Source organism: Echeneis naucrates, chromosome 8 (assembly GCF_900963305.1).
Source record: "Echeneis naucrates chromosome 8, fEcheNa1.1, whole genome shotgun sequence".
Taxonomy (NCBI): Eukaryota; Metazoa; Chordata; class Actinopteri; order Carangiformes; family Echeneidae; genus Echeneis; species Echeneis naucrates.
In genome coordinates, this window is record NC_042518.1 from 7,587,009 (window position 1) to 7,600,391 (window position 13,383).

At 39.5% G+C, this 13,383-nt stretch overlaps 2 protein-coding genes across 4 annotated transcripts in view; one reads left to right on the forward strand and one right to left on the reverse strand.

Annotated features, from left to right (window-relative positions):
* The first annotated feature begins 1,761 nt into the window (after positions 1 to 1,761).
* cacng5b (calcium channel, voltage-dependent, gamma subunit 5b) lies at positions 1,762 to 5,252 on the forward strand. The gene is made up of 5 exons (XM_029509077.1): positions 1,762 to 1,960; positions 3,193 to 3,279; positions 3,907 to 4,047; positions 4,139 to 4,284; positions 4,954 to 5,252. The coding sequence occupies exons 1-5, from the start codon at positions 1,765 to 1,767 to the stop codon at positions 5,212 to 5,214; spliced, it is 831 nt and encodes a 276-aa protein (XP_029364937.1). The 5' UTR covers positions 1,762 to 1,764; the 3' UTR covers positions 5,215 to 5,252.
* Positions 5,253 to 7,764: 2,512 nt separating this feature from the next.
* Positions 7,765 to 13,383, reverse strand: part of cyth3b (cytohesin 3b) — a 30,224-nt gene continuing 24,605 nt past the window's right edge. For 2 of the 3 annotated variants that reach the window (XM_029507956.1, XM_029507955.1), the window contains exons 11-13: positions 12,501 to 12,572; positions 12,213 to 12,367; positions 7,765 to 10,147 (exon numbers count right to left, since the gene is read on the reverse strand). In XM_029507956.1, the coding sequence (XP_029363816.1) occupies positions 10,075 to 10,147; positions 12,213 to 12,367; positions 12,501 to 12,572 (300 nt within the window). In that variant the 3' untranslated portion in view covers positions 7,765 to 10,074. Of the gene's footprint in view, positions 10,148 to 10,176; positions 10,220 to 12,212; positions 12,368 to 12,500; positions 12,573 to 13,383 lie in introns of those variants that run through there. The other variant, XM_029507957.1, reaches the window with a different exon arrangement.

Sequence of the window (13,383 nt, forward strand, 5' to 3'; positions counted from 1 at the left end):
GTGCAAATGTTTGAATTGAACGTTACTGAAGACAAGAGGAGAACTGCATATCAAAACATAGTGCGATTGTCAAGGGGCTTTATTTGGCCTTGAACATAAGGAGCGCTTCAAAGTCAGGCAGGTGACCTTCATGAATCAGGGTCAGTGCTTAGTGGATTATATTTGACCTCTTCACAGAGGAGAAATATAGGAAATAAAGGTTAACAGTTCTAATTGATGAGAGATGAAACTAAAAGTAGCCCAACAGAAAAAAAAAAAAAAATATATATATATATTTATTTATTTTTTTTTTTTTTAGATTTCAGAGCCCAAAGATTATTCATATGTGTCCTGACTGGATCTAAATCATCACTGTACAAGATGATAGAACATGTTTTACGCTTTCTGGCCTTAAAGCATAAATGGATTTGTTATTGAGATCAACTTCATTGTTCTGTTTATTGCATGTTGGACAGATTTTGCATACTAACATGGGCTGAACTGGTTCTGACTGAAAGCTGTCTCCATGAACGCTATAACCTCAGAAAAGGTCAAACATTCAAAGCCAAATTTATATGGAAGGCATTCTTTCAGTCTGTGAGTCAAAAACTGTAAATAAGACATGAAGGCCATTTTGTGATGGAGTTGAATAAAGTTAGATTTGGACAGGACTTAGCTGCAAGACAACCAAACAAAGACATTATTGATTCCCTGAGTTACCCAGCTGCCCTGACATTTCATAAGCTGCTCATCACGACAAGCAGATCTGACTTCCCAAGTCTCACATAGCACTCTGACATATTATGTGGACAGGACAAAGAGATGAAGCTCATTCCCTCATCATCCTCTCTGTCTGTCTACCTCTTCTTCCTCTTTCTCAAACGAGCTCACAAAACCTGCAGAGCAACAATGTATTCTTAGAGAAAAGGTGTAAAATGTTGGAACAGTAATGTGAAATATGCAGCATTAGGTTTATAGGATACCTAATGCTGCCTATTTCAAGATGAATATCTGTGATAAGCAGAGACGTGATTTCAGAGTGTGAATTCTTTCTTCCAACATTAAACTGGCCTGAGCGAAAATAGTGGCGCTTCATACATATTATCCATTTAAATAACCCGTATCACGTCATTAAATGATGAAATAATCAAACCTTTTGAGAAAAAGGGTATTTCTTTTCTCACGTAGAGCTGAATGAGAAAACTGACACAGCTCTACAGATTGGCCTATTGGTTTAGAGTTTTTTCTGTGGTAAACACAAATAGGATGCCATGTGCTAATCTCCAAGTCTGAGAGATGCCAGACTCTCCTGCTTTTAGACAGAGCCACTTTCCTGTTTCTAGTCTTTATGATGAATTCCAATAACTGCTGCCAGCTGCAAGGATCATCAAATGTTAAGTGTACAGATTGTGTGAGTGTGCGTGGTTGTTGGTCCCTGTGATGGACTGGCGACCTGTCCAGGGTGACCCCGCCCTCGCCCAGTGTGAGCTGGGATTGGCTCCAGCACCCCCTGCGACCTGGAAACGGATAAGTGGTAGAAGATGAATGAATGAATGTTTTGAAATCACACTGGGGGAAAAATGATTAAACATTTTCAGAAATATTCATATATTCATATTATCCATTTTATAATGTCTTCTTTACATGTTTATTTCCGCTTTTAGTCTCCATGTCCAATTTCCTGCTAATTATTCTGACAACTCTACCTTTTTGACTTTTCTCCTCCTAGCTCTTCCCAGAACGTTTCTTTATTTTTGATTGCTGGAAGCTCCCCCTGCTGTGACCATGAGTGCGTGCAGCAGGAAGGCACTGACGTTGCTGAGCAGTGTCTTTGCAATCAGCGGCCTGGGGCTGCTCGGAGTGGCAGTCAGCACCGACTACTGGCTGTACCTGGAGGAGGGCGTCATCATCCCTCTGAACCAGAGCACCGACATCAAGACCTCGCTGCACTCGGGCCTCTGGAGAGTCTGCTTCCTGGCTGGTTAGTGACAAAACTGAGGGTGTGTGGTTTTAAAATGTTCCAGGATTGATTTGTCTGCACTACATTTTGATAATGTGTGTAATCATGTGAAAGTCAGAATTGTGGCACAGACAGTGGCATTAAATTTTAAAGTGTAAGAATTCTATTCAGAGAAGTAAATTTATCCTCTGCAGCATCTAAATGTGGCGGCAGCAGCAGCAGGGAGCTAATGATGTGACACCAACATATAACTGTATCAGTCATATTTCACTTTCACACAGAAAGGCATTCACAGTTACTCCATCAGTGTGTGTCTGTCTGAGAGCCAGAGGGAAGGAGAGGAAAAGAGGAAAAGAGGGAAAAGTATTTCATCCTTCTTGCAACGCAATCAATCCTGTAATATAATTCTGCTCACATACACACTGAAAATTGCGCCTACCAGTCCTCAGAGACAGATGTCATGTCACCGTGTCACAGAGCCAGCTGGTGTCTGAATGTGTGTGTATCTGATGCTGAAGTGATAATAACAGCTGTGTAGCTTTGTTTGCAGGTTGTGATGTAACTCAGTCTTACTGTTGAAGAAAAGATTGATGCCTAAATATAACGGGGATAAACATCACGACATCCAGCATGTCTCTGCGTCAAACAGAGGACACCAACTTTCCATTAAACACCAGTGAACGTTAACTTTAAGGGGAAAAATAGACACCATTCTGCATTCACATGGTGGAGTTGGTCAAAAAGTACAAGTAAAATAAAAATATTAAATGAAACTTCATAAAGAAAAGCCATAAAAATGTTTTCTGTTGTTGTGGCTGATCAGGCACCCACACAGGCTGAAAATGACCAGCCTGCATTTAAAACATTAAAAAATAAAGGTGTCATTGTGATAAATGTTGGCTGAATGTTGCCTTTGGGATCTGTTTAATGTTGGTCAACAGTAACTAATGTTTAGATATTTTTTCCCCCCTCCGTGAGTCACTATGTCCGTCTCTGCAGTCGTTTTCATTGTTTCCACCTTTCACTACTATCTAACCTCCACATCTGCTCCCAATTCCCTTATCAGCTCCTCAGTATATATAACTGACCTGCGGCCAGCCTTTTTTTTGTTGTTGTTGTTTTTCGCCCTTGCTCCCGGCTGCCCTGTAATGACCCATTCCCTTTTGTGAGCCTATTTTGCTTGAAATGAAATGAAAAAAAAAAAAAATGGTCCTCATATAATGTTTTTCTCTGTCTCTGATTGGCTCCATCAGGGGATGAGTCCGGTCGGTGCTTTACCATCGAGTACATTATGCCCATGAATGTCCAGTTGACGTCAGAGTCCACGGTAAACGTGATCAGTAAGTAACAACAGGAACTTCAGGCTTGATAACTCAAAGTGCCCCTGCAGATATTTTTATCCAAAATCTTTTCCTTTTCCAATGAGTTTGTGTCCAGAGAATCATGAGTCACCTGGGCACTTGTGTCTCTGCCCTGCTCCTCTTCAGAATACTTACTGCCTCTTCACAAACAATTCACCTCACTATCAAAACCTTAAACCTCTCTAAAGGATTAATCCACAAACGATGAACAAGAGTACACATTTCATTTTTATTTCAAGAGCCACCTTTTCACCTCCTTTCACAGATGTGGTGTAAATACTTCTATACTTCTAACTGACGTGACGAATAAAAAATGTACACATGTAATTAAAATTGATCAATAAAAAATTTCTTCGTATCTGAAAATTTTAATTAAATACTAAAAAGGTCCTCTGTCTGCACCCAGGGAGTGTCTGCCCATGGATTCTCTGGTTATGTGTCGTAATTATATATTTTGGGGTTAGGGTGGTTAGGGTAAAAGTATTCTTGCTTTGACTTTATTAGATTTTCTTTGCAAACATTAAACATACAAATACACTGCATATCGTTTCTTTATGGATGGAAGGATTAAAATCATTTAATTTTCCCCTCTGTCCTCCTCTTCAGAGATGATCCGCTCAGCCACTCCATTCCCTCTAGTCAGCCTTTTCTTCATGTTCATCGGTTTTGTCCTGAGCAACATCGGACATATTCGGCCTCACCGCACCTTCCTGGCCTTTGTGTCTGGAATCTTCTTTATCCTCTCAGGTACAATGGTTGTCCACATTAATTATCTCATCCAGCTTTCATTTCATTGTTTGTTTGTTTTTTTTAATTAAATCTTCTGTCTGTGTCTTAGGTCTAGCTCTGGTGGTCGGCCTGGTGCTCTATATATCCAGTATAAATGATGAAATGCTGAACAGGACTAAAAGCAGAGAGTCTTATTTTACCTATAAGTATGGCTGGTCCTTCGCCTTTGCTGCCATTTCTTTCCTGCTAACAGAGGTGAGCAACAGACCATCAACACAATGTTTCACTCAACGTATTTCATAACCAACATTTACTAATAGATTTAATAATTGGCTTTAGAAAGCTTGTTCTATTTTCTTCTTGCATTTCTTTCCTATGACAACATTACACTCAAAATCAAGTGATATAACTTGCCTTTTTTAGTCCATCTTGATTAGAAATATGATCAAGATTTTTCCATGGGTAAATAAAAAAAAGCTATTTATTTTGGATTTTTATTACTGATAGTCTTGCAGTAGTGTATGATCGGTATTGAGTCTGCTTTGACATGTTGACTGGAGTATATTCAGAGTCACAGGTATTCACTGCCCTCATGGGGCTTGAGAGAGAAACTGCAAGACAACATTACTCAGCATGAAGATATAGAAATTATCGCCAAGGAAATTGGCCGATGACCTCCTTTAAAATCGGAAGTAATAGAACAAAGCGTGATTTTAATCATTCAATCTTTCTTTTATTTTTTATCTTTGAACTCTTAGAAGGAAGCTGTAATTTGTGATGTTGGATCGTGTTGAATTGTAAACTGCATCTACTGTGATGTGCACCCAAAGTAGCTGACTAAGCACAATAAGATCCTTGAATGAGTTTAACTTTTGCTTATATATTTTTACATTTCTTTGGTCTTTTATTGATTCTTCGCTGCAGAGTGCAGGCGTCATGTCGGTCTACTTGTTCATGAAGCGCTACTCAGCAGAGGAGATCTACCAGCCTCGCCACCCCAGCTTCTATCGCCCTCGTCTCAGCAACTGCTCTGACCACTCGGGCCAGTTCCTCCACCCAGAGGCTTGGTCACGTGGACGAAGTCCCTCAGACATTTCCAGTGAAGCTTCACTGCAAATGAGTACCAGCTACCCTGCACTCCTCAAACGTCCCGACTACGATCAAGTGTCCTCTTCACCCTGTTGAACAGAAAGGCCAGCACACCAGAGGTCACCAAAGGTGAGTTAAGGGTCACGGAAGAGGACATAGTGTCGAAATGCTGGGAGAGGAGAGTTTTCTTTCAGTAAAAGATGTACAGTACCAGTCAAACGTTTGGACACGCTTTCCCATTCAAATGAATATGAAAGTGTGTCCAAATGTTTGACTGGTAGTGTAAGTTAGACACAAAATGTGAGTTTGTTTTCAGTGAAAAATACATCTGCAGTTCTGTGGCCTAAGGACTTATAGCCTTCTGAGCTGGTTGGTTGTTTTTCTTTTCTTTTTTTTTTTTCTTAAAAGGGATCAATGATTTTTCTTGGACTTTTCGTGGTGGAACCTCTGTCATCAAGGTTCAGTTGAAGGAACAGTCTAAGGTTGTAGAAAAAGGAGATGCAGTTAAAATCCAAACATTGGTTTCCCAGAAGGTATACAGGACATTATTTTGAACTTTACCTGAAAGGGGAAAAATCTTTTCCATTTTGGTTTAGTTCTATCTGTGAATTTTATCTTCCAGTGCCTCGTAGCTGTTTCTCTTGACAATATTCCTCAATTTATCTTATTGGTCAAGCACTGAACTTTGGAAGTATCAATGGATCATGTCACTTTGGAAAATTAAACTATTGTTATGCTGATCATTGTGTCCCATAATGTGGAAAAAGTCTCCGGACCAGAGCTGCCACTTAAAATATAATTGTGAATGGAGTTTTTTTTACTTTTTTCTTTTTTTTTTTTAGTAACAGTGTGACTTGGTGGAGATCTCGATGAAATATATCCTGTCCAGTGGATGAATAAACCACTTTTGATAGTTTTGTGGCCGAGCTGGCCTGGATGTGCAAAGAGTTGCAAATATTAATAGAGCAGTTAGAATATATGCTACATACTGCCATGCTCACTCAGAGCATATCACAATGGTGGCTTTGTTTTTAAAATCAACAGTTAGAGTAATCAGCCCTGAAATTTCATATCTGCCATTTTGTGTAATAATCAACCCAAAAAAAAAAATCCTTTCAACTCGTCCCTGTTCTGCCACAGCAAAAAGACGTGTGATGCAATTAAAGGAAAATTAAAAGGAGGAATCTCTTCAAAAGTTTCGAAATCTGCCAGTGTATCAGTGTAGAGGTTAGACATGATTTTTACAACTGCTATGCTACATTCACCCACTAGGAGGTAGTATTTGTGTTTTTAAGATGGCATTTGATGCTCACAAGACAGTTAAAACATTTGGTTGAAGCTACAAACTTTGAATAAAAAAACATCATGATGCTCTTAACAGTGAGTGTAATTCACAATCTTGTAACTTGTACTTTTCCTGTTGTTTCCACCAAGACTTCAAACACATACATGTAGCCTACAATTAAATAAATTCTGTTGATAGATGTGACTTAAGCAATTTTTCTAATAAATTGTGGTAAACTTAAATGCCTCTGTCAACATGCACTCTGTGTAATCTATATCCTCAAATGGATTAAGTACTTTTAAAGCATCTCATATAATCAGAAAAATAAAAACAAATATCACCATGTAAATTTAACTAGTATCATGCCCTTTCTTAAATTTATTCTTAAGTTATTCAAATATGGGTGAAAATTAGGTTCATGTAAACTAACGCTATAGCAGTTCTCATTTTCAGGATTTTACAAATGTTCTGTGAATACGAAACACAAATGAATGAACAGATGATGTGAATAAAGGTATAAAGTGTAAAGTGACAGAGAGACTAGTGAGTGTCGACTCTTTGTTATCTTGCTTTGAGTTTTGACCTATCACACTGTGGAGAACGCTACTTGAACTTAGTTGCAGGTTTTTTTTTTTAGGAGCATCAACTTAAAACCAGTCTAATATAATGAAAATGCAACAATCCTAAAATAAAAGGCAATTCGATGATGATAGTTTAAAGTGTCTTCTGTGGGTTTTTAACAATTCCCCTGCATTGGTCTAAACAACAACGTAAGCACTTTGTGTTTTAGCAGCAGTGTGGCGCTTTTTTAATATTGTGTAGTGTACTTATATGAATTCTTCTTATGTCTCCCATGGGGTGACGTGGTGGGGCAGTGGTTAGCACTGTTGCTTCACAGTGAAAAGTTCGAACCCTTGAAGCTGCCCTGAGGTGTGAATGTCAGTGTGAAGGACTGTTTGTCGATACATGTCAGGCTGTGAAGGAGTTGTGCTCTGCCAGCTAGGATTGACTAAAGCCCCCCAACCCCTCTGTGACCTTGTGCAGATAATCAGTGTGGATAATGAATGAGTGAATCATCGACCAATAGAGGGGGCTCTCTCTTCACTCATTGTGCTCAGCGTCTTCTCTCCCTGTGAGATTTCTCTCAGGGACTGAGATGTTTTTATTTTCTTGGCTGTTATTTTTACCATGTGGTCTCCCCCAGGAGGATTACACACCAAACTATTTTGCCTGTATGGTGAAGGTCGACATGATATGTATTTAAAAAGCACGTCACATAATCTGTAAAATTCATGGTAGCTAATTACTGATGCAAATATGTCAAGACCAGCATCAATAATGAAGACGTGATACATCTGCTGTAAGCTTTATGTATACTTTATGTAGATAGACGTAATGTACAACGTGACCAATAGCTTTTACAGAGAATATAAAAGTTAACTATAACCCCACACAGGGCGGTAGAAGATAATATACTGCCCTGACCACAAGGCTTTCATTTTATTTTACAATCACATAGAAAACTACTGTTGTTTATAGTTTTTGACATCATCATCATCACCGATATTACCTCACTAGAATCATCATTAAATTCAAACATCATTTTCACTGGTATCTTAATCATCATCATCATTATTATTATAAATACAACCATCTTCCTCACACATCAGTCATGGCTTTTTAAGAGCATCATCACAGTTATTGAACAATATTCTCAATATGTCTTTTATATGATTAGGCAATTATATATTGACTTATGATTGTGTTTAAGGCTTTTGTAAAGAAGACCCCAAACTTCAGCTGTTGCAAATTTCTGCCTGTCGGCTCGAGCAATATTACAGAGTGTGCATACTACAACAAAGAGACCAGAAACCTATACATTATATATACATACATAACTTAAGCATACGTTGTTTAACATTTACAGGTAATACGAAACCATTTCACAAATGAAAATAAATACAAAATGATAACGTGTATTATATAGTTCTTAAAAGAGTAACACAAAAGCAAGCAAGTATCTTTAGGATTACAAATCAAATGCAAACAGGATCACAACAATACATCGACCTTCACTGATATAGGCCATAGACGAGAAAAGAAAAGCTTAATCGGACTGGTACCCTACGGGGCCATTGCAGAACCTTCAATAAAACTTACCCATGATGCTTAAAAAAATCTGAAATGAAAGTTGTTTAAAGTTATAGTCCTTAAGATTTCCATGTAATCCATTATTTATAGTGTATACTATTTATGATTTGGCATTTCTTCTGCAGTAATCATTGAATATATTTGAATTGTTTCATTATCTCTCAAAATATAATTTTTGATTGGTAGAGGTGGATTTGAAATGCCTTCACAATAACAGGGGACTCATAGAAAACAATAGATTTTTGCTATCCACTGTTGACGCACAGTTGCCTCGTATTATCAACTTACAAATATTTCCTCCATTTCTATTGATGCCCAAAGAACGGACAAATTCAAATATGAATTTCTTTGCTCATTTCAGCAAATTATAAGACTGTAAGACTGGTTATAGTTTGGGATTGTTCCGATATTTGATCAGAGTGGAAATGTAATTCACTTTACTTTCATTGTGTTTCATTTGAACTTATAGAGCTATTGAATTTCCTACTGCTGCTTCACATTTAAAATATTCAACTGGCAAAATGCAAGTCACATACTGTGTTTGTCAGCAGGTGTTAAAATATTAAATATTGCAGCTAAATCAACCGAGGTGAAAATCATAAGGATTACAACTTCAAATTTCAAAAAGTAAGTTTCATCTCAAGCCATGACAAAAGCACCTTAACTACTAAACTAAAATTAAAAAGTATGCACATTTTAAAATTCCCAAACAAACGAAATCAGCCCAGCTGACTCAAGACTGCAATGCTTTGTTAGGAACCTAAATCTCAGTCAGTGCTGTTTTCTGAGGTTACTCTGAGCATGGCACCTGGAGAGAAGTATTCAGCACCAGAGTGAGATGATGTCATGGATCAGGTGAGGTGATACTGCACTGATTCATCAACTACCTCCTCCCAAACACTTTTCCTTTCGGCCCCCATTTAGCTGATCACACATCTGAACTCTGATTTTGAATTACTATGATTTTTTTATAAAGCACAGTGGAGGGAACACTTCTTTTACATCCACACTGCAGAGGCTGTGTTCAACGACAGAATGCACACTGCTGCATACCAACGCACACACAAACACAAACATATTGGTCTATGATGACCCACATGCATGCATGTGCACGTGAAACATGGCAGTTGTGCTTAAGGGAGTCCTAGAAACATGTTATGTCCACGAGAAAGGGAGCAGGGAGTGTGTCAGATGGAGGAGAAACAAAACGATTGGTTGGCTGCTCATGTGCTGGTCCATGTCAGAATCAAATCCACATATCTGAATTTCCCAGAGCTCTGCTGTCCCCTCGGTAGAGTGTGATATCTCCCCAAAGTGCTCTGACTTTTGGGCAGTCCAGAGGAGAGACTGAGGTTTGTCTTTGAGGTTGAAGTCTATTTTGAAGGTGACTGTCAATTCTGCAGTTAACCAGCTTCGACGTTTGTGTTTTGTGTGTTTATAAACTGAAGGAGAGAGAGATTGGGAAGGTGGGGGGTTGGGGGGGTTGGGGGGTTGCAGCAGTTTGAGGTGATTGTTCCTTCTCACTTCTTGTTAGCAATGCGTCTCTTCCTGGTGGCCAACATGTCGTAGAAGGGGTCTCTGCTAATGCTGGCCCTGGAGAAGAAGCCAATCAAAGAGCAAAATTAAATAAATAATAATGCCACATGAGAGGAGGGTCTCCAACATCTTTGATATGGAAATGTAGGCACATTTATATGAAGCCTTGTCTTAACTAAAGCCCCCCCCCCAAAAAAAAAAGTTTGTGCAATGACCTAGTTTGGTTTCCATGGTTTCTGAAGAGGACACCCCCCCCTCCCTGATCCACACCACCACCACCAATTTTTTCTTGATACTCTGGTTTGCTGGAACCTCGTGCTGATTCCCTCCTCCAGAACTCAGTCAAATATGTAGTAAAGCACACAATCACGCTCCCTCCCTGCCTCCCGTTCCCCTTCTGCAGGTTTATAGGTCTGAAGGAGGGCAAACAATAGCGCTCAAGATTATTGGCGCTTCTGTGTCCTCTTGCTCCAGTTTTTCTCAGAATGTTGAGAAGGCAGCGCGCAATGAGAGTGAGTGACTCAGGAAGCCGTTTGGGCTCCACTGAGGAGCCCAGTTTCACGGCTGCTAAATCCTGTTAGCACCAGCACAAAGCAAGAAGAGACTCAACCCCCCACTGCGGATATCTCTGATTCCCTTTACAACGGCACGTGCTGAAGAATGAGACTGTATACGATGACTATCCCCCGCTTTCATTCTGCTCATTGTCATTTTCAACAACCCAATTTCATGAAACAAAAAACTCTAGTGTAGAGTGATTAAAACCTGACAAGGCTGCCATGACTAACACGATAAAACATCCCTTCGATTTCTGTTGTTAGAAATATGTATTAAACTAATACGTTCCATGGAACTGAATACACAAAAATACTCCACTTCTCCTGAAGTACTGCATTCAGTTTTTCAATCAAAGACAACAGCACATTCTCTCAATCGACCCAATTGGTCAAGCATCATCTGGGTCTGTGTGTTTCTGCCTCATGATCAGCAGATAAAGTAGCTCCTGTAAGATCACATCTCCTTTAAAAGGGGAGGGGGGGTGCGCATCATTTCCATAAAAAGCCTTTTATCTCTCCTGACTCTCAGTCCTCTTGGAACCCTCCGGTGAAGCTCAAGCTATGGCTTGTTAGCCTCTGTGGGTGTGAATGTCTCAGCCCAGTTTGGAGCTGCCTCTCCTGGATGGGTTTACTGGCTCACCCCAGGGGTGGTATAAGCAGTGACTAATCCCACATCATTTCCCGAGTGAGTACTCTTTCAGAGAGGGGGAGGAGGCAGGGGCACTGCACCGTGTTACAATATGCAAGTGGATGGTTCTGCTGAGCCAACTGTCTTGGACATTGCACCATCTTCTCCTGAATACAGAGCATCCAGATTTTAGGTCACTGACAAGGTTATTATTCCTGTGAGAATATGTATGTTATCTGATGGAAAAACATGTTTTTATTGTGTGTTCTAATCTGTTTTACTGTAAATCAAATATACTGTCCAACATCATAGTCACGCCATCATCATAGAGTCACGTGTGTCCAAAACTCGTATCAGTATGTGTCAAAAGGCAACAAAATCTGTCTCTTGGCACATCCAATACTCCCTAACTGGCAAAATAAAGTTTGTCACATAAAAAATGTAAGTAAAAATGGCACATTGTGGTTTCCATTTATCACACCACACTCAGTTTTTTGGCCGCTTGCTCAAGCTTCAAACGTAGCAGTGGAATCTTGACATGAGAATGGCATCAATCTGCCCAAAATATCGAACCAGTCCTAAAAAAGGTTTGACTACACAGATAGAGGTTTTACTGTACTTAAAAAGTATTTCAGACTATCACTGAAACCAGTTTTGAGTCTCATAATCAGAGGCATACTTGTTTTATACTTGTTTAGAATATTCACTAGATTTTTAGGATCCAAGAAAATTTTTTGGCCACCAGGCCTTCAATGATAATGCTCAAGGAATAGTTCCAAATTTTGGACCTGCTATTTATTTTCTTCTTGGATTTGGGACCAAAGCTTGATATCACACACGTGTCTGTATGGTAACTGTGAAACTTTGGCAAGCAGCGAGCTAGCTTTAGCAAAAGAACTGGATGAGTTCTGAACCATTATAATGAAGGGATTCTTACTTGATGGATTTAATCCACTCTTCCTTCTCCTCCGGTGTGGGAGCTGATATCCTGTACACCACATGGTTCCCCTCAACAACTCTGCCATCTGCTTCGGTTTTACAGGCTTTGATCACCTGGCCCTTGTGATTGGGGTTGTACAGCTCAAAACAGTTCTAGAGAAGGGAAAATAAACAGGTCATCAGTGATGTGCAGCTGTCAGGTAATTACACAACGTAATTATGGAGCAGGCAGTAAACACAGACGGGAGAAATGTACTTGACATGCGATCATAAAATCAGCACTCACAGGTTTCCTGGGCTCCTCCACCTCCCTGATGCTGAGATTCTCCAGTGGGATTATCCCACGAGGCTCCTTGTCCTAAAGGACACGGGGAAGACAAAAAGAAACACAAGAAGATGAAAAACAACCAACTCAATACAAGGAGGGTGATTCATAAGTGAAAACGCAAGTAAGAAAAAAATGTACACTATATAGCAAAATCAGAGAAAGAGAAGAAGCAACAAGGGGTAAAATGAAGAACAGGTATGATGAGATGTGAACTGAAGTAACCTATCTCATAAGAGGAAGAGTTAGAGAAAGAGAGGTGAAGAAAGGAAAATGAGGATGAGGATAAAATCCACTGTGACATGTTTCACCCCCCCTTAGCAGAGACGATAATGTGCCCATGGGGCAGACAGACCAGAGGTCAGGACATAATGATAGCATCCTCAGGGATAATACCAGTGTAGAGAGTGGACAGTGCTGATGTAAGAGTTAGCAGGGATACAGAGGCATGGATTTTAAATGAATCCACAATAACGCAAAAAGTTAATGCTGTTTTTCCAGCAGGAGGCACAGATGGACAAACACAAGCTCACAGTCATTAGAAAAAAAATACATCCCATATAATATCTGGAGCTGAGCCAGGTCTTCTTTAGAAGACAGGCCCAATGTGATAACCTCCCATTTGTGTCAATGTAAGGATACATAAAGGCTGAAACATGGCACTAATAGTAAGTTGAGTGAGTCTGCATATATGTCCTAATGGTCTGTTATACATCTATGGTGAGGAAAAGAATCTCCTCCTTGAAGACAAAACTATTTATCTATATAAATTATTTATCTATCAACCTTCTGTTTTACTTTTAGTAAAAAAAAGTGACTTTGTGTTGTCACTTACACAACACTG